Below are 27,241 nucleotides of genomic sequence, written 5' to 3'. Positions count from 1 at the left end.
ACTAGTCTCAAATTCTGAACAGAACCAGTACAAACCATCATATTGTGGACGTACTGGCTGGTGGCACGTCTCCGTCCCCCTGATCGAGTTTTGGCTGGTGGCAGTGGATACTACTTTTTTAAATTCAACCGCAAATATTTTCCTATGGGATTTCCCATTGTTTTAGGCTACTATCTTTATTTAATTATTTACGGTAGCCTCGAACATACCGCCGGTTTATTTAATTAATATTAATTCTCCGTTTGGTATTTTTTGCCAAAACTTGATTCTAAAATGGCGTTTCTGTTCTCTTCTGTGACTCCAACCCAAGTCGAGCCCTTTGTTCCACTTTTTGGCGGGCTTCTCCACAGAAGCCCTCCAATGTGGTGCCACTATGTCTGGGGTACTTAGGAGGGGTGGAGGGGGATTTAGGCACCCTGGACTGAGTTGCCTAGGCAACTCAAGTTGCACTCCGTCCTGATTGGCCCAAGTGGTGAGCCGGCCGGCTCACCACTCAGCATGTTTGAGTGACAGCTAGGCTGAGTGAATGGGGGTTTTCTGCATAAAAGCAGGGCTTTGGGGACTGGAACTTCAGAAGTCGCCACATGACCTAAGAATCCGACGAGGGAGGAGCTGAGCCGACCTGCCACAATGCCACCACCGGTGGAGCCCTGCTGGACCGTCTCACCATTTTTCCCCAACGACAAAGGAGATCTCCCGCCAGAGAGTCTTCTTCCTTTGACTGGTGGGGATAACCAGTTTCACCGTCTTTTCGCCTTCCCGACGTACCTCGTGGCCGCCTTGCCTGTGCCAAGCACCCCGGCAACCGGGATACCACGTTTTACCACGACCGCGAAACAAAGGTACCACCTTTAACCGGAAAACTTTGCGGCTGGTTTCTTCCCTGGCAGTGCAACGACCTTCATCTTTCCTCCAAGTCGAGATCTTCTCTTCCCCTGGACGACGACGTGGCTTGCACCCACTGCCAGGAACAACTGCCACCGCTGGAGGATCTTTCCCACTTAAGGTACCGTGTCCCGCCAGGCTTCCCTTGCTACCGACTGTACGGGGTAGATTTAGCCCCCGGCTTTCGAACCTGGGTTAGCCTGGGACACCCTGGCTAAACTTTCCTAAGCCTCTCTAAACTCTTTTTGAACTCTCTGCAAGACTTTGTAAGCCTAGTGTAACTGTTTGATCTTTGGCGCATTTGTGCTCTGCTCTCTCTAAGAGGGGGCCCAGCCTTTGGACTTTGGCTCACCAGTGACTTTTGCTCTTCTGCCTTGCTAACAGTGTTCCTGTTCCTGAATCTTAGAGTGGTGTACCTTTCCATATTCTGTCTTTTTCCCTCCCTTTCTCACAAACTTATTGGAGTGCCATCTAGCTAAGCGCTCACCTCTGTATGAAAATAAGTGGTGTTTTACTGAGACTTATCTGATAAGGAAAAGAGTGTATATATTACAATAGTAACTGTGTTTAGAATAATTTACAACAAGAGTGCTGGAGTGTTTCAACCAGTGTGTTTTTAAATAAATAATTATATACTTTGATACCAAAGCTCTGGTCAGTGTTTGCTTGTATTGGTGTGTCTGAGTGCCTATTGTGTATACTTTGCATACTGCCTAACTCTTCTTGAGAGAAGTCTGACTGCTCCGCCACAGCTACCAGGTAAATCTGGGTGGTACAGACTGCTACCAAGTGGGTTTACTGCTAACACCTGTAGTCCTAAATCTTTTGCAGTGTTCCCTAAGGGAACTGCACAGGTTTCTGCCTAACAGAAACCTTGAGTGTAAGAGTTTATTTGAATACTTGTAACTGTGAACCTCTGTGCAACTCCACTACAGCTCACATTGGCCCCTCTTGAGATAAGCCTGGCTGCTCAACACGCTACCAAAACTGTGTAGTACAAGCTTTTACCAAAGGTTGGGTTTCCTATACCTGTAGTCCGAGTTGTGTGTAGTGATTCCAGAGGTACTGGATGCAAGCTTTGCCTAACAATCACCCAGAGTCTCTTGAGTGAGCACCCACATGGTGCAGGACTCCTCTGCCGCTGGTTTTCGCCTCTCGTATTAACAGTTCTTTGTACTTTTCTTCAATTAGCCATTTGCTACTTTTGTTCAACAAAGTTCGGTTTCTTATCGGATCTCCCCTTGACTCACCGGCTGTGATGAACCACTTTGCTTTTCTTGTCTCTGGCGTCAGGGCCGGTACCATGGTAGCAAGCGTCTCTCCTTGGCTTGGTTACCAGCGGAGGATGGCCCTGTGTACCATTGACATCTGTTGCAATACACGCTGGCTATTGTTCGCCGTCTTACGATTCCTTCCACAGAGGCTTTGCAGGCTTGGGTCGGAAAGGGCAGGGTCGCTTCTCTCCTTGTCACCCTTTCGGTTCTCGTTGCCTTTCTCCACCTCTTGAACTGCTGTACTTGGATAGCCGAGTCGTCGTGCGGTCTGCCTTGCTCGTCCTGTGCTCTCGTGCTCCACCTTTTATCCCTGTGGGGAAGGGAAAGAGCCATCAGGTGTCTCCGATTCTGGTCAATTGCCTGACTTTACATGACATGTCCCAATACAAGGGCCAGGCAAATGGCTCTGGTGTTAGTCCGTTGTCTTTCGTGGTGTGCAAAAGTGTTCGTGTGGAAAAGGGGGAGCAGTGTTTCGGAATATCCTATGTGGTAGGATGGGGAAAAGGTGTTGGAAGAAGGGCGATACCGTGTCTCACCCGTCACTGTCCTACTTCCACTCCATGAGGACCCCCATCCAAGTGATCCTCCCTCACTGTTCCACCCCCAGGAACTGGATCCAATAGCGATGGCTGTGTCCTGGCCACCTGGATGAAAGATCCCCGGGGACTAGTTAGAGAGACAACTTCAGGTTTCTCACACTATGTATATGAAAACCTCAAAATAGTCTAATCTTATGAAGTCTGAGGAGAAAATGTTAAGAGAAAGAAGAAATGTTGACATTTTTTTCGATAATAAATTAGATCCCATAAAGAATGCACATGGTTTTGGAGTTGACAACGTATGGTATAGCCATATGAGGAAGGTGGAGATAGATAGATCCATAGGATATTGCTACATCTGCTCTCTCATCCCCCATGCTTCTGGCGTTCCTAGGGTGTTTCTCCCGAGCGAGGCAGAGGTAGCAGATGTGCTATGTCCGGTGCACTTAGCCCTGTGCAGGGTTCGAGGGCAGTTTAATGGCCAGTCAATTAGGGCATCAATCATACCAATTGATGATGATTGTTCAAATGGCAGAACGCGCTTAACACAAACATATTAGGTGTATTCAAAGAGTCCAATTGATTTTGGAAGGTGCTATTTTTTCTAAAAATCGATGGGAGCAAGAGGTTAAGAGTTGCAGAGCTGGAGGAATGAGGGGATTCTCAGAAGAAGGGGTGACACATAAACGAAGAGTGTGGGACGGTATGGAGAAATAATTTGCAATATCAGACATGCCTCAAAGTGCCAGAAAAACCTGTTAAGATACAGAGACTTACCCATTTTTCACTATGTTTTAAGGGCGATTTTAAGGGCGATGGCACAGTGTCACAAATGGGACTTCAGTCGCACGCTACGCAGCACAGATCTGGATGGAGGTACGGCTGCTCTTCTAGATAACTTTTGGACCTGCGTACAGGCAGTTGCCTCCAGCCTGGCGAGGTGTCAGTCTCTCTACCCTTCATGTACCCGTCCTTGTGTGCCCTGAAAAGCACCCGATTTTGGCCTATCCAATGCCAAAAATTACATAGGTGCCTACTTTGTCCCCTGCGCCCCTTGCATTCCTTTCACCACCGTACATAGAAATATCAGAGACTATGTTTGATGGTGAAAATCAACAACAATTGCAATGCAGGAGAAGATTAAGCTGTCTCTCAGCAGCATCATCACAGGCTTTAGCAGACATTCCTGATCGATATTGGCTGTTTAGCCACACCAAGACCTTCTTTGCCTCCCTCCAGGCGCCCAAGCAGTGGCCAATGCCAAATGGCTCCAGGTGACCAAGTATGAACCATTGCTGCCCTGCATAAACTGAAAGTGATCATGGAAACAGGCTCGGATCCCCAACGATTCATGGATTTACTTTTTATTCTCGTGGGTTCCTCCTTGGTTAAGCCTTGTAAAGTTTCTGATGTCTATTTTTGTCTTTTTATTTATTCTTTTTTGTTGTTGCCATAATGACTGTAACCCTGTCCAAGGCTAGGGCCACCACTACTTCATCTCATACAGGTACTCAAACTGAAGTTGACTTGTTGCCTCCACCTAATTTTCATGCTTGTGTGGAGCAGCGCGAATGGTGGGGGGAACGAGTTGGGGTTGTTCAGCGGAAGCGTATGTCCATATTCAGACCTGTGTGAAAGATGGCTGTGGGGTTGATTATTATGATTTGTTGAAGTTTTAACTAAAGGGGGGAATTCTGGGGTGGTCAGGAAGGGTCCCCAGGATTGTGAGGGGTTCATATTGCGTGCACCGTATTGATGACAGGGGGATTGCAGCAAACTGGGTGCAATGTTGCAAATTAATATGTATCCAGTGCAGTTAATTATGGATGGGATATGTTACTTTTAGTGTTACTGTTTAGAATGTATACATATTAGATCTTCACGCACGTAGAAAGATAAAATATTAAAACTGCAAAATGAACAAATCTACACATGGGGTGCTTTGCAAAAAACATGGTAGTTGGGTCCCTCTTGCAAAATAAACATTGACTTTTAAACTGACTCTCTGGTTTTCAGACAGCAGAAAATGAGTAAATCAGTAACTGTGGTTAGCTGCTGCAGATGAATTTTAAGTAGCAGGGACATTCGTTGAAGGAAAGAAGAATGAGTCATCTAGTAAGAAGGTTAGCTCACAAACAGGACGAGGTTTATGATATAACAGTCCTGCAAGGGAACAGATGTTATCTCACTCATTGTACTGAAGTTGCGTAGAGTGGGCTGATCATTTGTTTGGGCTGGTAATAAAAATGGGGCACGAGGCGGGCATCCGGGGGTTAATTGCTTTTACAGGTCACCAGAGGCTGCATGTTCTGGAGTAGTGGTTGCTTCATTGATTCACGGTGCGTCACCCTTTCTCAAATCCAGGGGTGTTGCCAGGTCTGAAAAAGACCCGGGGCTACGCTGATCTCGGAACTGTCGGGACTGGGTGCTAGCTAGCCCTTTGGTTGTAGCTCCTGAGATTCTATCCGGGGCTACAACCAAAAGACCAGTGGCTATAGCTAATTAGCCACCCCCTAGCAACGCCTCTGCTCAACTCTCATGCTGGTCTTCCTTTGCATCTTGTTCTCATGGTGGCCCTGAATCTTGCTGTTCCCATCTTCATCTTGTATCCTGGCTTGCAACATTATGTGTTACTACAGACTTCTGCAATTGTATTTACTCTCCCCTCTTGCTTCTCCGCTCTCTTTTTTTGTAAAACATTTTATTGGTTTTCGTGTTATACATTACAACATTGGACTCCTGTGGAGTCGAACTACAACATTTGAAGGTCAATGGATCCAAGAACCATGCACACTAAACACTATATATTGTTCATAGCAGCAACATCACATTTCTTTAATTTGTACATTAATCAAGCTTGGCAGTTTACTGAGCATCTTCCCATTTCTGCCAGATTTTCCCGACTTCCTCCGGACATCCTCTGGCTCTATAGACCCTCTGTTCCATTGGTATGCATACATCTACATCTGTAATCCATTGTTCAACTTGCGGTGTTATATCAGATCTCCATAATTTCGCTAGGTTCCTCTTGATCGGGGCTGTAGTGGTTGAAAAGAGTACTTTTTCAGACCGCGTCATTTCCCCTTCATCTTCCACTCAGAGTAACAACATTTTGGATTCTCTAGGGACTGTACACCCCAGGACTCTCGTAAGCACATCACAGCACTGCTGGCCAGTAGTGTTGGATATGTAGGCAGACCCATAATATGTGAAAGAAGATTCCTTCTCCATGTTGGCAACACAGGCAATTTGAATCTGCAATCTTACCCCAGCGATAGAGGGCCACTCTCGGATAGTATACTCTATGTAGTATCTTTAACTGAATAAGCTGGAGCCTAGATGAGATGGCCGTATCATGGTGTTACATCAGGATCGTGACCCAGTCCTGTGGCAGGATGGTGCCCACGTCTCTTTCCCATTTAGCCTTCAAGCTTAACAATTCAGGTGTAGCAAAGGAGGTTATAGCACTGTACGTGACAGAGGCAATTCTAGTGTTGATACGTTCTAAGACTAGGTTTCTCTCCATGGGGGTACAATATGGCACGCTAGACAGAGCTGGAAGATGTCTCTGTAGCGCATGTCGTAGTTGTGTGTGATGATATTTTTGAGTTTCAGGTAGGTTGAACTTTGTTACTAAGTTCTCAAAAGGCATTACCTGGCCCTCCGCAAGTACATCACCCACTCTCGTTATTCCCATTGACACCCAGCTCGGCCATCTAGGTAGTTTGCCTACCTCGGGGAGATTCTCATTCTCCCATAGCGGCTATACTGGAGTAATTTTCTTGTCCCAGCCAATAAACGTATGGGTTTCTGCCCAGATTAGTGCCGTCCGAGTTAACATTTTCCGAGGGGGTACTGTACTTGTTTTTTGGTAAAGCCCTTCCAACGGGGGCAGTTTTTGTCCTATGTCAATCTCAGCCTTTACATGTGGCAGCAATGTGTCCCTGTGTAGCATGTCGTTCACCACTGCCATCTGACTCGCCCAGTAGTACGCCTGCAAGCGCAGTAGCCCAATTCCTCCCTCCCAAATAGACCTCTGAAGTGTACAGAGCGCTATTCTCGGGTGTTGGCCCCCCCCCCCAATGGAAGCTTTCTGAGTATACAGTCAATTCTGCGGAACACACTCACTGGGATGTGAAGTGGGGCGTTCTGTAAGACATAGGAAACGGGGCAGGGCCATCATTGTAACGCTCACCTGATTCCCGTAGAGGCGCCGGTCTTGACTGGGCGTATACCGTATCTTCAAAGGTGATGTGTAACACACGGCTGGCTCTTTGGGCTGGACCTCTGTGCACTGTATGTCTGGCTCGAAGGGTAAGATGTCTGCAGATAGAAAATGTGGGATTAATGAACTGGGTTATTGAATGTCTCTCTCTTCTTCCCTTTCTCTTCTCCTGTAGAACCCCAAAGGTTAACGCTCTCACCTTAGGTAAGTGAACGCCGTGCTCTCCATCTGCCTCGAGGCAGGGTGCTGTAACCAGTTTCTTCACTGGATAAGGGGAGCAGGCCTCTTGACTTCATAGGACTGCTGTCCGTTGTTTACTGCACGAACGGTAAGTTTCGAGTAATTCTAATGTCTTTAAAGTCTTTAGTAATGATGTCTCTTGTTTTGCAGGGTTCCGGCGATGGCGGATGGCGGGCTGAAGTGAGTTGAAGATGGAGCCCGTGTGATGAATAGAAGCGCCTGGAAGCACGTAAGTAAGCGCTTGTTGCCTGCTTCACGATGCGCTCTAACTGTCTTTTTATTTTGCAGGTACAAGTTCGGGGCGGCTGCAGGGTGCCGGAATACCCACTGGGTTAGATGTGGAAAGGAGTAATGGCACGTGAGTATTAAAGTTCCCCAATGTCTTTAAACGCACCTTGTTTTGTCTTTCAGATGCGGGATGCAGCGCCGAAGGCCTCCGGAGCGTGCGAAGAGTTGGTAAGCTTTTGTCTTTCAGATGCCGGAATTCAGCGCGAGGCGTTGGTGACAGCCGATGGACCAGGTAAGTGAAGAGCTGTCACTGAAGACCGTAATGCTAACCTGTTCTTTCTTGTCTTTATAGGTGTTGCTGAAGACTGGATTCAGAATGGTAAGCCTTTTTCCTTAGGCCCAGGATCAGATGCAGAAGACACGATGAGCGTTCTGCTGCTGAGGATGCAGAATAACGCAAAGCAAGATTCATCCATCGGGTGTGGTTTAAATAGCCTCCTGTAGTGCTTAGGTGTCTCCTTCCACAGCCACGCCTAGGTAAGAAAAGAGTTCCTGCTTTCCAGAAGAGTTCCAGTGTTCTGAATCTAGGGAGTGGCTCCTGCCCCACCCAACAGGAAAAGTAGTTCCAAACAGAAGAGGATCAGAGACTCAACTGGCAGGCAAGTAAGCAGCATGGTCTGCTGCAGGTAAGTCCACCCAAGCATTATGAGCCCGGCGCTTCCAGCGCTGGGACTGGGCATATTTATGAGCCTGGTGCCACTGGCGCCAGGACTGGGTCCAAAAGGTCCCAATTGGGACTGGTTGGCACTCGGAACCTGGGTTATGGATCTGCTTCCAAGGGAGTTGGGAAAACCCTGACCTTTTGGAAGCAGAGATCATGACAATCATTTTGAACAGCACCGCTCTCCCCAAGAGGGTCAGTGGCAAGGAAATCCAATGGCGTGACTCTTTCCACAATTGGATGTAGGTTTCTGGCTATATATTCGATCAGATCTTTTGTGATCTGTATGCCTAGATATCGAAAATAGGTTCGCTCAACTCGATGAGGGCAATTTTCCAGAACTACATTCCCTATCCCACTAACTGGGAACAGTATAGATTTGGACCAGTTTACTTTTAGACCGCTGAAAGAACCATATTGTTTTAGGAGGTCTGTTACTAAGGGACAAGAGATAACAGGTTTTTTAGATATATTAGCAGGTCATCCACATATAGGGAGATCTTGTCTTCCCAGTCTGCTGACCCCTGGAAGCTGCTCCATGTCTGCGTCTCCCTCAATAGTCTATCTAGGGGCTCCGTTGCTAGTGCGAAGAGCAACGCGTACAGGGGGCAGCCCTGCCTCGTCCCCTTCCCCAGCTTGAAGGGTTTTGACAGCCAGCCGTTTACTCTGGTTTGAGCTCAAGGGGAGCTATAAAGAAGTTGCACCCAGCCCATAAACTGTTTGCCAAACCCCGTTCGATGCATTATTTCCCAGACAATTTCCCAGTGTATCGAATCAAAGGCTTTTTCAAAGTCTATTGCCAGTAGCGCTAGGGGGTCCTGGGAGGCGTGCGTTCTCTCATGTGCAATGTGCAGTCTACGTATGTTCAAACGCCTAGATCTATTCGGCATGAACCCACATTGGTCCGGATGTACTAGTGTTATAACCTGCTGTAGTCAGGTAGCTAATATTTTCGCCAAGAGTTTAGTTTTGCGGTTTATAAGGGAGATTGGTCTGTTTGAACTACATTTATCTGGGGGTTTATCGTCTTTGGGGATTACAATTATAGTGGCCTTCCTAAGGTCAGCTGGCAAGTGGCCCTGTTCCTTTGAGTGCAGGCACATGCTTAGCAAATATGGGGCCACCTCACTCGCACCTATCTTTTTCCAAATCTCGATCGGGAAACCATTTGGGCCTGGGGTTTTCCCAGATTGGAGCTGTGACATTGCCGTCATCAGTTCCTCCTCCGTGACCTCCTTTTCTTTGAGAGCTTTTTGTTCAGTACTCAGGGTGATCTTGTCTAGTATGGAGGTGTCGAGGAGGACATTGGGGGACCCATACAGCTCAGCGTAGTAGGCTGCAAAACCCTCTGCAATATATCCACTAAGAGCAGATCTGCATTATCTGGTCTAATTACCCTAACCGGACTATGTCCCTCATCTCTACGTTCTAGCCATGCCAACATTTTACCTGCTTTATCGCCTGTTTCATATAATCCGCCTCTCATTGTTCTATGAGCTTGTTTGGCGTTATCTAGGGCTATGTTTTGCAGGCGTTTTTGAGCTACTATAAGTGATCTGTGTGTGTCCGGTCGATCACAGGCAAGATGGGACTCTTCCGCTTTTCTAACTATTAGTTCTGCTTCCACCATTGTCTTCTGGTGTTCTTTTTTATGTGCTGCGGTCCAGGAGAGAATCCCTCCCAGGAGCACTGGTTTGTACGCGTCCCAGTTACCTCTGGGCTTTCCACTGACCCCTTGTTTAGCTCAAAGTATGACTTGGTAGCTGATTGTATGTGTTCTATGAGCTCCGGGAAACCCAGATAGTAATTGTTGAGGCACCACGACAAGGGAGGGAGTTATCCCGATGTCGCAAGCTCCATCAACAGGTGGGAGTGATCTGATATACCCCTGTGGAGTAGCTTTGCCATAACTGCCTTGTGGTTTACAGTCGCTGGAAGAAAAAATATAGTCCAGTCTCGATAACGAGGCGTGGACCCCGGAGTGATACGAGTATTCCCTTACATCAGGATGTAGGTCTCGCCACACATCCCTCAGTCCCATTGCATCGGTGAAGGTGGCAAATTTGGTATGAATTCTAGGGTTTCTCCCTCGTAAGTGTGTACGATCTAGCTCCACGTTCACTTCATTGAAGTCGCCCCCCAGGATCAACATATCGGACATGTCCTTGGCAATTACCGGTGTGATGTCGTTTACCAACGCAGTCATCAATGTGGGAGGCGAGTAGACCGCTAACAAGGCAATTGTTTGGTTCCACAACGTTCCCGTAGCATATGTAAATCTACCCCCCGTGTCCTGTGTCACACTAGAGAGGATGAATGGAAGCCTTTTATGCATTAGTATGAGTACACCCCGTGAGCCCATGGTGAAACCAGCGTGTATCGCATTGGAGTAGTTGGTGCGTTTGAATAAATTGCAGGTTGTGCCCGCTAGATGGGTTCCAGTAAGGAATGCTATATCCGCTGTATGTTTGTTCAGGAATTGTATGACTAATCTTCTCTTAAAACCACTACCTAGCCCGTTGACATTGCAAGTCAGGAGTTTTAGGGTTCGGACATCGTTTTTAGGTGAATTCATTCTATGAGGGATAAATCCAGGAGCATGCTGTGTCAAGTTTCATGGGTGAGTAGTATGTCGGCAGTGCTTCTCCACTCTTGACTGCTTACTCTCTGTTCACTCCTCCTCTCCCTTTTCCTATTTCCTCCACTTACTTTCTTCTATGCACTTACTCTATCACAATTGTCCCTGGACCTAGTATGATAGCAACCTTGTCTGTCTCCTCCCCTCTCCTTACTTCGCCCCCCCTACCCCCTCCAGCACTATCTGAAATGTTGTCAGGCCTAGTATGATAGTTGCTGGTTTTGTTCCTCCCCTCCCTTTCTGCACCACTCTCCCTCACCTTTTGTTTTTCTCCGCCTCTACCAGAAATGTCGTCAGGCCTAGTACGTAGTAGCCGGTCTGTTTCCATTTCCTTCCCACTCTCCCCCTCCCTTCCTTATCTATGTCTTAACTCTTGCACCTATCTGAAATTTCGGCAGGCCGAGTACGATAGTTAATTTCACATACTTACTGTTCATGGACTGTAAGGAGGTCATTGTATTTTCCCTTGTTCCCTCCCTTGCCTTGACGCGCTTTGAAACACATTGTGTATAGGCGCTATATAAATAAACTATCATATAATATACTAAATTGGTATGTCTTCAGAAGCTCCAGGAGTCTGGGGTAGTTGAGATTGCAATCAGTAGTTTAAAGAAGATCCTGTTTATTCAGGCCTTCCTCTATTTGCTAAAATATGTAAGCAGACTATATGCAATCACACAAAGTTAAGGCCCAAGGCCAATTATTGCTAGTAATGAATTGTGTTTCAATACCAATGTTTAACCATGTACTGACATCATGGCCTACTACGGACGAATCCTAAGAAGAGGTGTGCCCTGAATATAATTTGAAGATGACTATCAAGATAAGACTGGCCACTGAAATGGAAGAATTGGGAAAAGATGGAATTTCTTTGAAGAGGTTCCTGTCCAATCGTGTTTGGGGAGTGAACTGCACTAACGTATTTGGGAGTGTTTTAACTGTTGTAAAACTGTATGAAAGATGGGAACTGATGTGGTATTGTTGAGACTTGGGTTAGTTTGGTCATGCAACACCATCTAACCGCTCTCCGGAGCTTTGTACAATAAACATGCTTTATGTAAAACTGTGTACTCACTTCTTAAGTGATGGGCCTGTTTGGGTAAAGGTGATTGATGGCCCACCCGCACACAACTGCCTCTTGACCACAGGGAGCCCTTCATGGACTAGCCCAGTCCACCCTGAACCTTTTACATGCATATTTCTAACTTTGCATTTCCTTTGGAAAGTATTGGAAACATTGAATTGCACAAACTACATGTCCCATAATGCACCTTTGATGGTTTGGAAAATCAGGATATTTCTAAGATCTTGAGAACTACAATCTCCAGAAGAGCAAAGGGCCTGACTTGCTTTCACTTTCCAATTATCACAGAGGGAGGAGGCAGTTTACCATCAGGTGTTGGACTCTAGGAACGCCTACTGAGTTAGTCTAGGCCGGGATGTTTCAGTATTATGCAGATGACTGTACAAGGTCTTTGTTCTTGTGTTGAGCAGATTTTCAGACCCATGATTTCCTGCCAAGCCATGTTGCTGCTGTCTGTTATTGCCAGAATAGATTCCAATTCCAATGTCATTCCTGCCTGTCGCTGCCTTGCAGGCCCTTTGCACTCTGCCCTACGGCCCATAGTTTATTTGTGGTCTCCTTGATTCTAGTGTGCAGTTTCAATTCATAGTTCCCCTGATTCTAGTACTTATTTTCAGGCTGTAGTTTCCTTGGTACTTGTATGCTTTTCATTCCTCTTAGTTCCTGAATTTCCAATCCATCCTTTCTAGTCTGCAATTGCAGTCACCAGTAACCTTGTTCTAAATCTTCAATACTCTTTCTAGTGCTCTTGCCTCCCATAGTCTATCTTGAACCTTTTCTTACTTAGGTTTCCTGTTCTTTTCGAGAGATATTCTCTAAGGATTGTTGTGTATTTCGTGTCCTGACTTGTGCTGATTTAAATCCTTTGTGCAGAGTTTGGCTGCTGGGGACCCAAGCAGTCAATCTGCCCATTTTCTCGGTCACATCTCTGTATTATTCGCTCTGCCACATTTCTTAACAGTGTGCTGGCTCCTATTTCTGAAGGCTGTCAATGTTCTGTTCTTGCAGTTCCCATACAGGCTATGGTCTTGTGAGCATGGTTTCTTTGTCCATCCCTTTAGGCCCATAGTCCACTCCTGCTTCTCCTTCCCATGATTATTCAGAGTATTGCGTTAGTAACTTGCGCACAAAAGCTAGACGGTTCCCCGACAGTGTATGAAATCACCGAAGCATTTTATATACACTCCCAGCGGGACCCAAACGTGCTTGCCTTAGTTGCATTCACTTTTCGGTTCACTACCTTTATTGCTAATCTATACTTATACTTGTGTGTTCAGGACTCAATTTCTTACTGTTCCCTGTATGCCATTCTCTTCTGCTTTGGGATATTAGAAACCCCTTGTGACAGGGTCAGGTGCTTGACCCCAGTCATGGGGAAACAGGGACTCTTCTGAACCTGGGGTAGACAACTGACCTGGGTGTGTGCCAGAGCCAATCCTACACCAGAGGCAGGTTGAGGAAGGGTGGGGGGTGAGGGAGGGGCAGTCACAATCCACAGAGTGCACTTTGCTTGTGCATGTGGTTACAACTGTCAATCACATGATAACCGTCAGCCTCTTTTCTGGTCAGTATCTTCTTTAACTAGTTTCAGGACTGCAAGAACTAGAATCCAATGCACCGCCATACAAAAAAAAAGTAGAGAAAGAAAGACGTTGCACCCGAGGTCCCCATTCACAGCAACTTTCAACTTACTTGCACAAAACACAGTGCCCCAATGCAGAAAGAACATGAGGAAACTGGCTAACTCCAACCTGTTTGGGCCACTTTGACCAAAGAACACCGGCAAACGAGAAAGGGGCGAGGCCTAACAGCATTTTTGAACATGTGTACCGTGATGACCCAGCCCCAGGGAAAAAGCTTAAACAAGAGCGGCTTCAGAGATCAGGTGAAACAGGGAACCAATGGGAAGTGGGAGGATCCAGAAACACAGAAGACCACTGCCTTAAAAGGCTGGCGGACATACAACAGAGTGAAAGGTGTTCGGGTAAAGTCAGGAGATGTGGTGGTGGACCGAGAGACCAGGAGGAAAGAGGATGGTGGAGGAGCTGTTGGATAAGAGTGCGTACAGGTGAAGTAATGGTGTGAGATTGAGTGGTACCAGTGTAAAGAATGAAAAAGTGTGGCTGTGAGAGTGTATGTTAGAGTGCAGAAGTAGAGAGGATGTGGAAAATAGGAAAGAGTGAGAGTAGTTTGTGGGAGTTGAGCGAGGCAGCAAGAGAAAGAAAACGGAAGAGGTAGTAAACGAGATGGGTCTAGTAGGGGAGGTTGGAAATGGGAGAGAGTAGGAGGGGAGGGGATTGTAGTGAGACAGAGCATAAAAAGATTGGAGGGACAGAGGTTCAAGGGAAAATGCTCCCTTAATTGGATAAGTGGTTATAAAGGCCAAGTTGAAGGCATACGGATACACAGTGTAAATGAGAAGGAGAAGAAATGGTTGAGTACATTGGAAAAGGAGACTTTTAAAAAGTTGTTATAGGTATGTCAGACAATAATACCTCAATTTGTGCCAAGACTGAAAGGCTAAAGCAGTCACAGAGGATGGCTGTTCGCCTTTACTGATACTTCATATCTCCAAATGGAGAGCCCTAATACCACTAACAAAAGGGATATCTGGCAAAAGATAAAAAGCAAACCAGTTTGAAATAATAAAAATGCAGATTACTATGAGATGAGACTCTAGCACAAGAGAGGTCATAAAGACTACCCAGGTCCCCTACCAGTCAAATCGCACTGCCTAGGATGAATATTCATGACAACGCACATTATATTGGAGTTCACAGGATTATTTTGCTTACTGTGTTGTTAAATTGCATTGGTGATAATGTTTAATTGGGTAAAGATCTAGTCTGAGCTGCTGCACATATTGCAGAAGTTCCGTAACTACAAATACACCCCTTTCCCTAAAGCATCAACATGTGGCTATATTTGATTAATTGACTGGAAAGTAAATGTTCAATATGGGGTTTAAAATTAATTTCGTACAGAGAGTACGACTGCTGGATGTTCATAATTTTTTAATAAAGAACAAAATATATTGAAAGCTTGATCTGCCCAGTAGCCATCTTGCTCTCAGACATCCTCCAGAATATTCCCTATGTACTCAAAAAGTCAAGGTGGATCAATAAAAGTTGATTTCAGAATATACTAATAAAAAAATCCAGGAATGGCTAAGGGACAGACCCTACCTTTCATATCGGAGGAAAACATTGTTGAGGTCGTCATTAACGTGAAGCAGCTCCTCCGTCACCTCTTCGTTAGACACACGGGATATGAGCTCGACGATTCTTTGCTGCATAGCTCGGCAAGTTCTGTTAAGTTCCTGTTACAGATAAACAACAAATTTAGTGATTTTGGTAAAGTCCATCTCGGCACGTTTTAATATATTTCTTAAAACAGAATTGAAAAAAATGTATTAACATTTAAGTGAAATGATAGCTCAACACAAAACATTGATGCATAACCATGGCTCAGAAGTTACTTATAAAAAGGAACACATTACAAAACCATTCAAGTAAGTATTGCTCGTTCTAAAGCAAATTGTAAGCCAAACCCTCTTTCTTGGGCTGCCATGTTCATCCAATTATTTTATTCATGGCTCCAAAACAATCATCCAACATGCTTTGAGCCTCAATGCATGTTTTCTCAAGGCCATAGTACCCTTTTACTGCAGATTGCTGATGTAGAAAATACACTAGAAATTACGGTAGCCACCAATGTGTCCTTATAATAATTGTGGTAACTCCTACATAGGAAATGAATGTCTTGTCTGTCCCTAGCTCTAAGATACCTACCTGTTAGACCCCTTCGGTCCATTTCGGCCACTCCCCTGCACTAGCCTGGCTGGGCCTGCACCCTTGTAGCTTTTCCAGCGCCTTACCTCGTACTTAGCTTGAGGACCTTCCTTCCCCTGCATTCTCTGCTTTTCCCTGGCTTTGTCCACCATCCTCCCCATGCGCCCACTTTTTGCATGGGCCCTGGCGTCCTGACCAGCACTCCACCCCCCCCTTTCCTGCACTTCTCTTTACTGCACTTGCACAATCTGAATGTCACAAGGCCTAGTAGGATCGTTTTTGCTTTGCCCACCCTCTTGTCTTGTTGCGACTCAAAACGCATTGTGTATAAGTGCATTATAAATACCCAATAAATGAATATAAATAAGATGATGGATTCCTGAATATTCAAAGAAAACAAACTAGTGCTCGCCAGGATATCTCACAAACATTTTGCCCTGCATCCAAATCTAAATTCTGCCCTCCATCCAAACATATTCTAACCTATTGTCTGTCCCTACCACTAATGAAAAAACAGCAACTTCACCTAGGTAAGACAAATCCCCCTTTGCTCAAGTGACTGGTTTTTGACCTCCAGCCATTGTGTGCTTGGTTCTCTCTCAGGCCTCGGCCTGCTGCTACAGTTAAAAATGGGTCCTTGATGCTTTTTTTTCTTCCTATAGGCAGTTGCTTTGGACCTCGAAGCAAATGTTCCTATCAGTTCAAACAGTTCCACGCTTAATTGGAATAACTGGTCTTGCAAGCCTGTTCCTTGTCCGACACCAAGCTTTGTGACTCGGTCGGTTTTCCTTTGTTCGCCTGGAAATGTGTTTGGTCTCGGCTCGGGGCATCATCTCTTGGTAAGTCTGGAATCTGTTTCGTTCACCCCTGCTGGGTGTATGACCCCCTTAGCCGGTTATTGTATGTTTTAGCTGCTCGTGGGCTACCTGGCTCTTTAGCCTGATTCAACTTGTCTCCTCCCTCATCCCTTTGTTGAATGCCTCGATTCTCAGCCCTGCAAAGGTTAGGATGTTTTTCAGCCCTTCGTGGACTCTTTAGTGGGGTATCTCGTTGTTCAGCCCGTTGCGGGCTATCTGGCCTCTCAGGCCATCTGGGTTTAGTAGTGCATTCCCCCCCTCCCACGCTCTTCTGTCAACTGCGTACCTGGTTCTTGGCGGCATTGCTGGTCAGGGGAGGCAGCTACTCCATTCAATGCAGAACCAACTCTGACTTCGTTGTGGTCGGGTGTGATACTAACAGGGCTTCGGCATTGAACCTGCAGGATCTGTGGCAGCTCGAAGATCCTCGAGCACTCTGCCTTCATGGACTTGGCGCATTCCGTGGGCCTGTGGTTTCTTCCTCTCATCACACCACCTGTTTGGCACTACCTGCAGGTTCTGGCACAGGCTTCTCCCTCAGCCTCAGCCTGGATCTTCCACTTCCTGCAAGGATCTTGTGTCCTTTATGTTCCTCCGAAAATAAGAGGAAAGGCTCTATTGATTCTGCTCTTAATGCAAAAAGGTTACCAAAGCCAGGTCAGAAACCAAACCATCCACCTTTAAAAAGGGCCATGTACCTTACTGTAGGGCTCAATTCCCATATAGCCAACAAATGCTTGTGAATCTGTGTTGCAGGGATGTGTAGAAAAACCCTTACTTGGAGATTCCTTGTCCCCAAATGTGGGGTTGGGGTTGGGTGGATCCCACTTGCCCTATCCCATAGGGGGAATTCAGCATAGCAGGCTCAAGTCCCTAATCCAAAAAGAGGTGGCTCCACTTTCGGGAGCAGGGAAAAGTTCCCTGGATTCATCACACAATCCACTGCAGCAGCAAGTTCACACCTGATGAGCCAATTGCTAGTCTTAAATTACAGTTTCCTTTTGGACTGCCATAACCATCAAATTTAAGATGAAGCTAAAAAAAAATGTAAAAAACTTTCTTTTTTAAACCAAGTCTAAGGTTGTTTGCCCATCATGTACTTTAAACACTCTTAAGATTTTAAGATTTGTTTAAGACAATTGGTCTTTATAGTTTGAATGCAGTCAAATTAATAAACTGGGTCTGGGGAATGATCTCACTCCCAACGTGCATCTGCATTCATGACCGTCAATCCCAGTTCCAAATGCAGCTTCCTAATGGGTATCTTTCTCAGAAAATTCAGTAACTATATCCATAAAGGGGTTTCTGACCCTACCAATTCAGGCCTTTAACAATGCCCCAACCTTTACCATAATACAGTGAGCATGCTATGGCGATACTTTGTACTGTGAATGCAATGAATACCCCCTAAAAATCCAGCTAATCCTTAATTCTACTCCAGCAGCTCATCCCAGGGATATAGAGCTGTTTTCAACTTGTGGTTTCCTTCCACTCTCTGCGGTTAAAGGCCCACAGTCTCAAATGTCAGAGCTGTTACATAGAACTGTCATTCATTCTAATTTTACATTTGAATGCCTTTTGGCTAGCCAGCGGGAACATTCCACAAATCTCTTTATACAATGGTATCCCTCAGTGGCTTTTATCAATGTTTTGTTCTCGTTCTCTCTCTCTCTCGTTTTCTCTCTCTCTTTCTCTCTCTTTCTTTTTCTCCCTCTCGCTTTCTCTCTCTCTCTCCATTTCAGCAATAATCCAATTGATAGAAGCTTGGTAAATGTCTTTAATGGCAACAGACATTCACAGAACAGGACAACACAAAAAACACCCGATACAATTGTTTGGACTGAACATGGTACAGCAACCCCGCATTGCCCACACATACACTGCTTTCATACTTTTACATTACAGTTTTCTATGGAAGGGGTGTGCCAGACAACCTTCAATGACAAGAATACCACATTTATCAGGTTATCTCTTGTCTGTTCTAGATGGTTCTCATAGTATGATACATGACTTCAACTACATTCTCAAGATAGAGCACACTTTGCAACATGAAGCAGACCTATTCAGATACATTTGTAGCAAGTCAGCAGGATCTAGTGCTGGACAGGACATGGGCAGCACCTGCTCCGCCTCATGTTACCAATTCTATACATTGAAGCAGCCTCGCCGAGCGAGGCAGTGTTCTAAATCTCGCTTGTCCGAGCAAGAATGGAAATACGTAGGATGGAGACAATCTATGAAGCAGGCTGATTTTCACAGTTTACCTGGGGCATACATATTTGGTTAAAGCAGAGGAGTTGCTAGGTCTGGAAAAGACCTGGGGCTACGCTGATGTCGGAACTGTTGGGACTGGGGGCTAGCTAGTCTTTTGGCTGTAGCTCCTGAGATTCTTTCCGGGGCTACAACCAAAAGATCAGGGGCTATAGCCCCCTAACCCCCCCCCTTAGCAACGCCCCTGGGTTAAAGCATGCACACAACTACATGGGGTTAGGCTTGTTCAGAGCAGGGGGATAATTCAACATGGCAAATAAAGTGAGGCTTAGCTTCTGTAACGCATAGAGGAGCATTCATTGAATAGCAGCCTAATTAGGTTTTCCACCACAACACCAAAGACTAGATTTTTAGCAATTATTTTCATTAAATGGGTAACCAGTGAAATCGTTGCCGGATTAAAAAAGGAGCAAACAATAATCGAGTTTCCTGTTTAACGTACAGGCATTTCAACGATAACATGGAAATAGATCCTTTAACATTTGGACTGTCAAGCACATTGTCATACAAGAGACTTTGTGGCCCTGCACTGTGTTGCTCTTAGAATGAACATAAAATGAATCAGCAGACGCCTCTATGCCGTATCCTCAGCTATCGCATTAAAGCTTCCCAAGTAGACTCTGCAGCCCATATGACTAGAGGCGTTTCGATTCATTACCACGCTAAGACAAACTCCCCCCTCTGTCTGCGCCATCTTCGCACGGGTTACAGCAGTCCGGATGTGTGAGCAGCAGTGCCGTTTACTAATCACAAAACACTCCAGTTAACCTTGGGAGACACACAAACAAAGGACTGCCATAGAACACGACCAACCTGGACATGAACCACTGTTCATGACACTCAACATGATTAATGTGAAAAAAATGCAAAATATAAAAAAACGTACTTGAAGGAATGCGATAGACATGCTCTGTTTGGGGGGGGGGGGGGGGAAGTTCACATAATGCATAAAAAAATAAACCATTCTTATTAACCAAACCACCAGCATATCGATGATAGCAGGTGTTTTTATCTCAATATTTTAACATGTGCTATTGTTTTAATCGGATACAGTTATATTGCGATATTATGTAAATGGTTAAATCACAAATAACCATTAAATGCATCGGGCGTGGCTAAATGCCATGTAGATCGGACGTGTCCACGAGGTGCTCCTGCAGATTCGTCTAAAGATTAGATTTAAATGGCACAGAGGTGTTCCGGAAACCTAAGATTGCAACTATCACTGCAGCAGCAGCTGAGGCATGCAACAGTGAGTCCCACTGGCGTGGAACACCGAGCGAATACACTTGTCAACATGCTGAGCTGGGAGAAAATGGCGGTGGCACTGAGAAATTGAGCTGAGCTCGCAATGCCCTTGGGACAGTGCCGTCCCTGACCAGAGAATGGCCGAACGCACAGCCCGCATCAGTGGAGCCACCGACACAGAGGAACGTATGCTGGAGTAATTAGATGAGGTTGGCCGAGACACGCGAGCAGCGCGACCCAGCTGTGAAGCCGAGGGATAGGAGACGGATTTCCCCCAGACAAGGGAAGGCGCAGTGATTTAGCAGAGCAGGGTCGCCGGTCATCAAGGAGCGTGGCTGAGGCAAGTTTGTAGTCTGGAGCAAGTTGATCCCTAGAAACCTGATTGCATCGGGCCGGAGCAGGGTACAGCCACAGAAGAGAGACTGCTGGTACCGTGCGTGGTCCGTGCCGGCGCGGATGCAGAGTGGGTTAATTGCGCTCCGAGAGCAGTGGAGCTAGCGATGGTGGATGCAGCTCACCACCGGTGAACTGGCAGTGAAGCACTGGATTACCAAGACCATGAGAGGCAGCCGGTCAGCTGCAGTAAGGAGCTGGGGGCGACGGGAGGAGCCGGCTCTCCCGTAGTGTGTGGAACTTCCACATATAGCAGTCACTGAATTCCAAAACGGGCCACCAAAGACGGGCCAACAAGCAATGGCATCCCCGCACGGCCCCATTATAAGCAATATGACCAACCTTGTGGCGCAGTGAGGAGTCCCTTGCTGCAGCAAAGGGGGCTTAGTAATTCAAACAGCAAAAGCAGGAGGGTACTTGTGACACGGGCTTGGGTGACCTGCATGCTGCACGCGATCTCTCTAGCTATGAAGAACAGGAACTCATAATTTGTACAGAAAGAAGCGTTTTGACTTTCTGGTCCTAGAGAGACCCACGGGGGAGGCTGTCACTCCGCCTTGACACATATAAGCAAGCCAGGAGTAGAGGACACGCATATGCATGGTATGACAAACCCATAGCCCTCTAGCAGACGAATGAACTGCATCTGCATAGCCAAGAAGGGGCCCAACGCTCCAAACCAACTGCACAGATTCAGGGAAGGTCGGCGAGCCAATAATAAGAGGAGCCCTGGGAGAAGGTGGCTGGCTGACTGGTCCCTCATAAGGATAAGGAGGGACTGACTCCCCTCAGTCCAGCCCTCCTGCGTGTGTTCATTGCTCCAGTTTGAACGGAGGCTTCTGTAAAGGGCAGCCTAGATGTCAGCCTCAACCATTGGAATCTTAGCGCGGAATCCAGGTGCAAGGAGGACCGAAGAACACCTAACTCAGGAAGGAGCTCCACAGAGCGCACAGTATCAAGCGGGCCAAGCCACAGGAGGCATCGGCCCGAATGGCATCAAATGGCAACAGAACTAAAGCAAAACAGACAACGATGGAGCAATTTGCAAAAGGGCAGGGAAGCCCTGCCAATGACAGAAGAAGGGACAGAGAGGCGGATCAGGCCAAGGGCCTCGAGGACACCGTTAACTACGGGAACCAGCCAATTCTTAACGCCATTGCAGCATTGCAAGCCACCGTGGAATCCAAAATTCATGAAGTCAGGATTGAGGTTGGCCTACTAAGACAGGATGTGCGGGGACTGGCGGAGCGCACTGGTGAACTACAAAAACAAGTTCAGGAAAACATCACGGAAGGGATGCAAACATCCAAAGATGTGCATATTTTAAAGCAACAAGTTAAATTGTTAGAGGAGAGAGCAGAGGATGCCGAGGGTAGGGCGCACTGCAACAACATCAGAATAATGGGCCTCCCCAAGGGAATAGAAGGATCTGACCCCACCAACTATATAGAGAATCTTCTGCTGCAGGAATTAGGTCTGGGTAACCTAACACAGAGGTTCACCAGAGCGCGAGCGCAGCGCTCCCTCGTGAAGAGACCTCCACCAGGAGCTCCGCCCAGGCCCATCATAGCGAAGGTCCTCAATTACAAGGACAGGGAGAAGATCCTGGCTTTCTCCAGAAATGGGGGGGGGGGGCATACAGAGAGCTTCTGCCAAGCTGGCGATTTACCCGGACTATACCTTTGAGGTGCAGAAGAGGAGAGCACTATTCATATCGACGAAAGTACGACTCAAAAATGCCGGCTTGAAATATATGTTAATCTACCCTGCTAAACTAAAAATCCTTCATAATTGGAAGGGCTCTGTTCTTTGAGACGCCATCAGAAGCACAAGATTGGATGGACAGCGAGAACATTCCGGCATCTGAGGGCCATTAATGGCAAGATGAGAGCTAGAGCTTGGTGGAATGAGAGTAACTACTGGACTGATTTCAATGCAGGAACCAGCGGCTAGCAAGGGAGCGACTGGAGGGGCCTGCAGCGGAACATGACCGGGCACAAGAGGGACGCATAGACTTTGAGGCCTTCCGTAGCTACTTGAAGCAGGAGCACCACAGATTAGACATGGATGATTAGTGGGGCAGCCTTATCTGGAAATGTCCCTCTACTACCCCACATACTTTTTCTATGGGTGTCTTCCCGCACCCACTCGTTGGGCACCAGGAGCCTCGTCTACCGACTGGGCGTTCAAGGAGCGGAAGCAGGGAAGTCTGAGGATGCAATGCATTGCAGGACAGTTTCAGTTTTGGGGAGTTTTGTTACATAGTTGGGGATTAGGGGGTGGGAGCAATGGGAGGGAGGGGAAGCCTGGTATGAGAATCAATAACCCACACTTGCATATAGATAATGCCTTACTCAGAGTGGTTACTCCCAAAGAACTCAAGAGATCAATTATGCAATGGCTGGGGATATTAAAATAATGTCCTTGAATATTTGGGGCCTCAATAATTACAGTAAAAGACACAGGGCGATCACGTACCTGAGAAGACACAAAGTGGGGATTGCACTTTTTCAAGAGATGCATTGAAATTAACACAAACAGAAGAACCTAGTGGGAAAATGGGGTGGGGTGGTTGTAGGCTCCACCTACTCTACATACGCAAGAGGAGTCCTTATTTGGATTGCCCCATCCATCCCTCTGAAAGTTCTACACACTAAAGTGGATGATCAGGGGAGGATGGGCGTAGTACATGGCATGCTAGAAAATAGAGTGTACATTTAGTCAACACCTATGCACCCAATCATGACGCCACAATCTTCTTTAAGTCACTGTACAAGAGGCTAGGACCTTATAGGAACGGAGTCATGATATGGGGCATAGATTTCAACTGTATTTTAAATCCCTCGGTAGACAGATCAGATTCCAGGTACAAAAGACCGGCCCCCCCAGCTAAAGTTTTAAACTCCCTATTATCTCAATTTCAATTTGCAGGCATTTGGAGGTCCCTTCACAACGGAGCCAGGGACTACACTCTCACTATTCTACCCCTCACAAAGTGTGCACCAGGATGGACTACCTTTTCACATTAGAGGAACACCAACATTTAGCGAGAGTTCTCTCAGATCATGCCCCCCCTCCTAATCAAATGGGTGATAGCGGCCCTAAGACCGCCTATACCCAGCGGGAGACCCAGGTTTCGAAGCACTGCTGGACACTGCATTTAGAGAACATGTCAGGAAACGCACCATAGAGTTCATGGAAGTCAATAACGGCAGCGTCGGGCAGGTGGGCATGGTATGGGAGACATATAAGGTAGTGATGAGGGGCGAAATGATAACCACTACGGGGGGGTCAGGAAAGCTTTAACTGCTGAGATAGACAAACTGAAATAAAAATTGCTGAAACAGAGGGAAAATAGCAGTGGGGAGGGTCACTTGGAGGATGAGATTAAACTGAGGCAGTCCTGCCTGACACAATGGGACTGGCTGGGCAAATTTAATTACGCTAAATTCCGAGAGAGAAGTCATGCACAAGAAGATAAACCTGGTCAAATGTTAGCCTGGTTGTATAGGAGTAATAATAAAAAGGTCCCAATAAATGCTATCCAAACAGCAGGGGACAATCTAGAGCAAACACAAACTGGGGTCAATTCAGCATTTCAGGAGTATTACAGGGAGCTGTATAAAGACTTGCATGAGGATAGGGATGAAGAACTACAAGAGGCACTGGATTTGGTCACCCTGCCATGCCTAGACGATCAACAGAGGGGCATACTAAAAGAGCCCATAACTGCGGATGAAGTACTTGTCACGATAAGATCTCTGCCCTTGGGCAAAACCCTAGGTATGGATGGCTTATAAGGCGAATATTCTAAAGAATTTGCTAGCATACTGGTGCCAGTCCTAGCAAGGGTATATAATGAAGCATATGACATAGGTATCCTCCCAGATAGCCTGCAAGAGGCTTTGATCGCCCCACTCGTAACACCAAATAAAAATTCAACAGATTGAGTATCTTATAAACCCCCGTCTTTGTTCAACTAAGATAGCAAGATTCTTACGGCAATACTAGCCGACATGCTACGAAAAGTGATATTTAAGATCATACACCCTGACCAAACAGGTTATGTCCCGGGGAGGAATATCTCCTGGAACCTAAGAAGGTTGCATCACGTCATAAACAGTACTAAAGACAGGGAGGAAAACTGTGTGGTCGCTTCGTTAGATGCGACCAAAGCATTTGATTCAGTACACTGGGATTGGCTGTATGCTATTATGATTAAAATGGGATTTGGCGCACAGTATATGAAGTGGGTAAGGCTCACATACACTAAACCAATGGCGAGGGTAAGGGCGGGGGTCACTTACTCTAATAGATGGGAGTTGCAGAAGGACACCAGACAGGGTTGTCCATTATCCCCAATGCTGTACATAATTGCGGTGGAACCCATAGCAGTGCTCCTTAGACAAGAATATGGTGACGCCAGAATAGACATTGACGGAGTAAGGCATATAGTATCTATGTATGCGGACGATATGTTGATATACGTATGAAATCCCAAAGAGAACCTATAGTACATACTTGAGGTATTGGATAACTTTAGTATACTAACAGGGATAGGAATAAATAAGAGTAAGTCCTCCTTATTCCCGATGGCACGATTAGTGGCAAAGGTTGACACAGAGCTGCCGACTCTACTCCTACCGTGGAGTAGGACCTCCTTTAGATATCTTGGACTAGATATACATCATGAGCCCAAACAAGGGCACAAGCATAATACTATAAAAGCAAGAGAGGGATTGGTGAAGTCTATGCAGTTTTGGGGTAATTACCCTTGTCTGCAGGAGGAGGAGCGGCCCTACTGAAAATGGTGGCACTGCCTAGGTTAATACACTGTTTTGGAAACATTCCATATAATATACCAAGGAGATTCTTTTGGGAATTGGATAAAGAGTGTAGGAGCTTCTTGTGGCAAGGAAGTAGGCACAGGGTCGCTCTCAACACACTGCAACGACCCTATGCGCGTAGACGTCCGAGGATCCCCAATTTTGAATTGTATTACTTGTCGTGTCAGTTGCAGTATGTGGTAAATTGGGTGGCAGACGACCCCACAGGGGACACTACACTCCTACAGCCGGCAATAAAACAGCTACACTTGAGGGATCTAGTGTGGATAGCCCCACAGAAGCCAAGTCCTTACCCACACCTGGTGTCTTTAGGTATCCAAATATGGCAACAAACCAGAAAGATGCTGGCCATCAAGGACCCGATATTGCCATAGATACCTGCAGTGGCAGTAATGACCGACAAAAGAGGCCTACGAGCAGGAGTGCGAGCACATTGGGGGTCCTGTGGGGTGATAAGTTACTAGACTTTCAGGAATTGCAGGCCACTACGGGTATACACGAAGGCCCATTCCTATTGCATAGCGCCATACTAAACACAGTTAAGGGAAGGTGGACGATGGTTATAGAAGATAGAATAGAGTGTGATGAAATGGGAACTATAAGAAATATTTCCGAAGGGGGCCATGCCGTATCCAGACTGTATGAGGTACTGATAGAGAGCGATTCGAGGGAGGAATTGAAATTCAAAGCAGGATGGGAGAGAGAAATGGGGTGGTCCTTTGACGACAAAGAATGGCATAATAGTCTCATACCATAAGAAAGTCTCCAAGAATGCTAGACTACAGCTACTTCAGTTATACATTATACATAGGGGATATCTCATGCCAGAAGCGATCAGCAAGTTTAAAGGGAAAAGTGTGCAGGTATGTCCCAAATGTAAAAAAGAAAATGCAAGTATGACGCACATGTTTTGGGAATGCAACATCATACAGGACCTCTGGAAGCACATCGCGAATAAGGTGGCCCCGGGGGGTGTTAATCTAGAAATACAATCCCCAAAGGCATGTATACTCGGATTGTTTAAGAGGAGTTCCAAGCAGAAAGCAATGGCCAAGATCAAAGATCTAATATATGTGCTGGCCAAGTGCAGCATAGCTATGTGATGGAAAGCGGACACAGCACAGAGTGTTAACACATGGTGAGAAGATCTGCGAAAATGGGCAACAGCAGAAACGCAAGTGTGGGTGAAGGCGCTGGTGGAGAAAAAACAAGAACATGGAGTAGATATACAACAGTGGATAGCCCTCACAGTAACCCTGTTTACTCAAAGAGAGGGCAGTGGCTTGGACTAATTGGAATGAGATTTATGCGGAGCGAATGTGGGAAGGACTATAATGAAGGAATGGGAATACCATTAACAGGCTTCTGGGAGGAGGGGCGGAAGGGGCGTGGGAGTTGGGAGTTTAACTGGACATTGAGAGGTTGAAATGCTGAAAAATTTCATGATGTGGTAATGTACTGTTATAACGTTTATAAAAATTAAAAAAAACAATTTTAAAAAAATGATTAAAAAAACATTAAATGTATCCCTGCACCGCACTTCTGCCATAGAAATATATTGGATAATGTGTCCAACTGTGGTTAATGGTAATGTTAGTTCAATATTGCAAATGTTCATGGCCCCTTAAGGCATGGTTTAAAAGTTTTAACCTATTCTCTCCCTCTAGTTACATATTTATATAGTTTACTTGCTTGTAACCCATACTACTGTATACTAGAGGTTTTGCAGAATATTTGGATTGTTCACATCTTGGTACTGTGGATTCTGAACATGACTCAGTAATGTTTGCTGCCTGTTTCTAGGGCTCTCGTTCTCCTCACCCCATAGCATTATAATGTACTGAGTTAACCACCAAGTAAATATCATCAATTTCACTTGAGGAGTGGGAAGGGTCTGCCTATACCCCTTACTGCTTATACATATACGGGCCAAAATTACTAACTACGACTTTTTCATGTGTACGTTTACCAAAGTTACTCACCGTAGTGACTACACCTTA

At 46.1% G+C, this 27,241-nt stretch overlaps 1 protein-coding gene across 7 annotated transcripts in view; it reads right to left on the bottom strand.

Annotated features, from left to right (window-relative positions):
- Window positions 1–27,241, bottom strand: part of TOM1L2 (target of myb1 like 2 membrane trafficking protein) — a 1,130,890-nt gene that overhangs the window by 330,854 nt on the left and 772,795 nt on the right. For all 7 annotated transcript variants that reach the window (XM_069645711.1, XM_069645714.1, XM_069645717.1 and 4 more), the window contains one exon: window positions 15,020–15,153. In XM_069645711.1, the coding sequence (XP_069501812.1) occupies window positions 15,020–15,153 (134 nt within the window). The remainder of the gene's footprint in view (window positions 1–15,019; window positions 15,154–27,241) is intronic.

The sequence above is a fragment of the Ambystoma mexicanum genome, chromosome 2p (genome assembly GCF_040938575.1).
Source record: "Ambystoma mexicanum isolate Mex_15411 chromosome 2p, UKY_AmexF1_1, whole genome shotgun sequence".
Taxonomy (NCBI): Eukaryota; Metazoa; Chordata; class Amphibia; order Caudata; family Ambystomatidae; genus Ambystoma; species Ambystoma mexicanum.
This window is presented reverse-complemented; position numbering and strand designations above follow the sequence as displayed.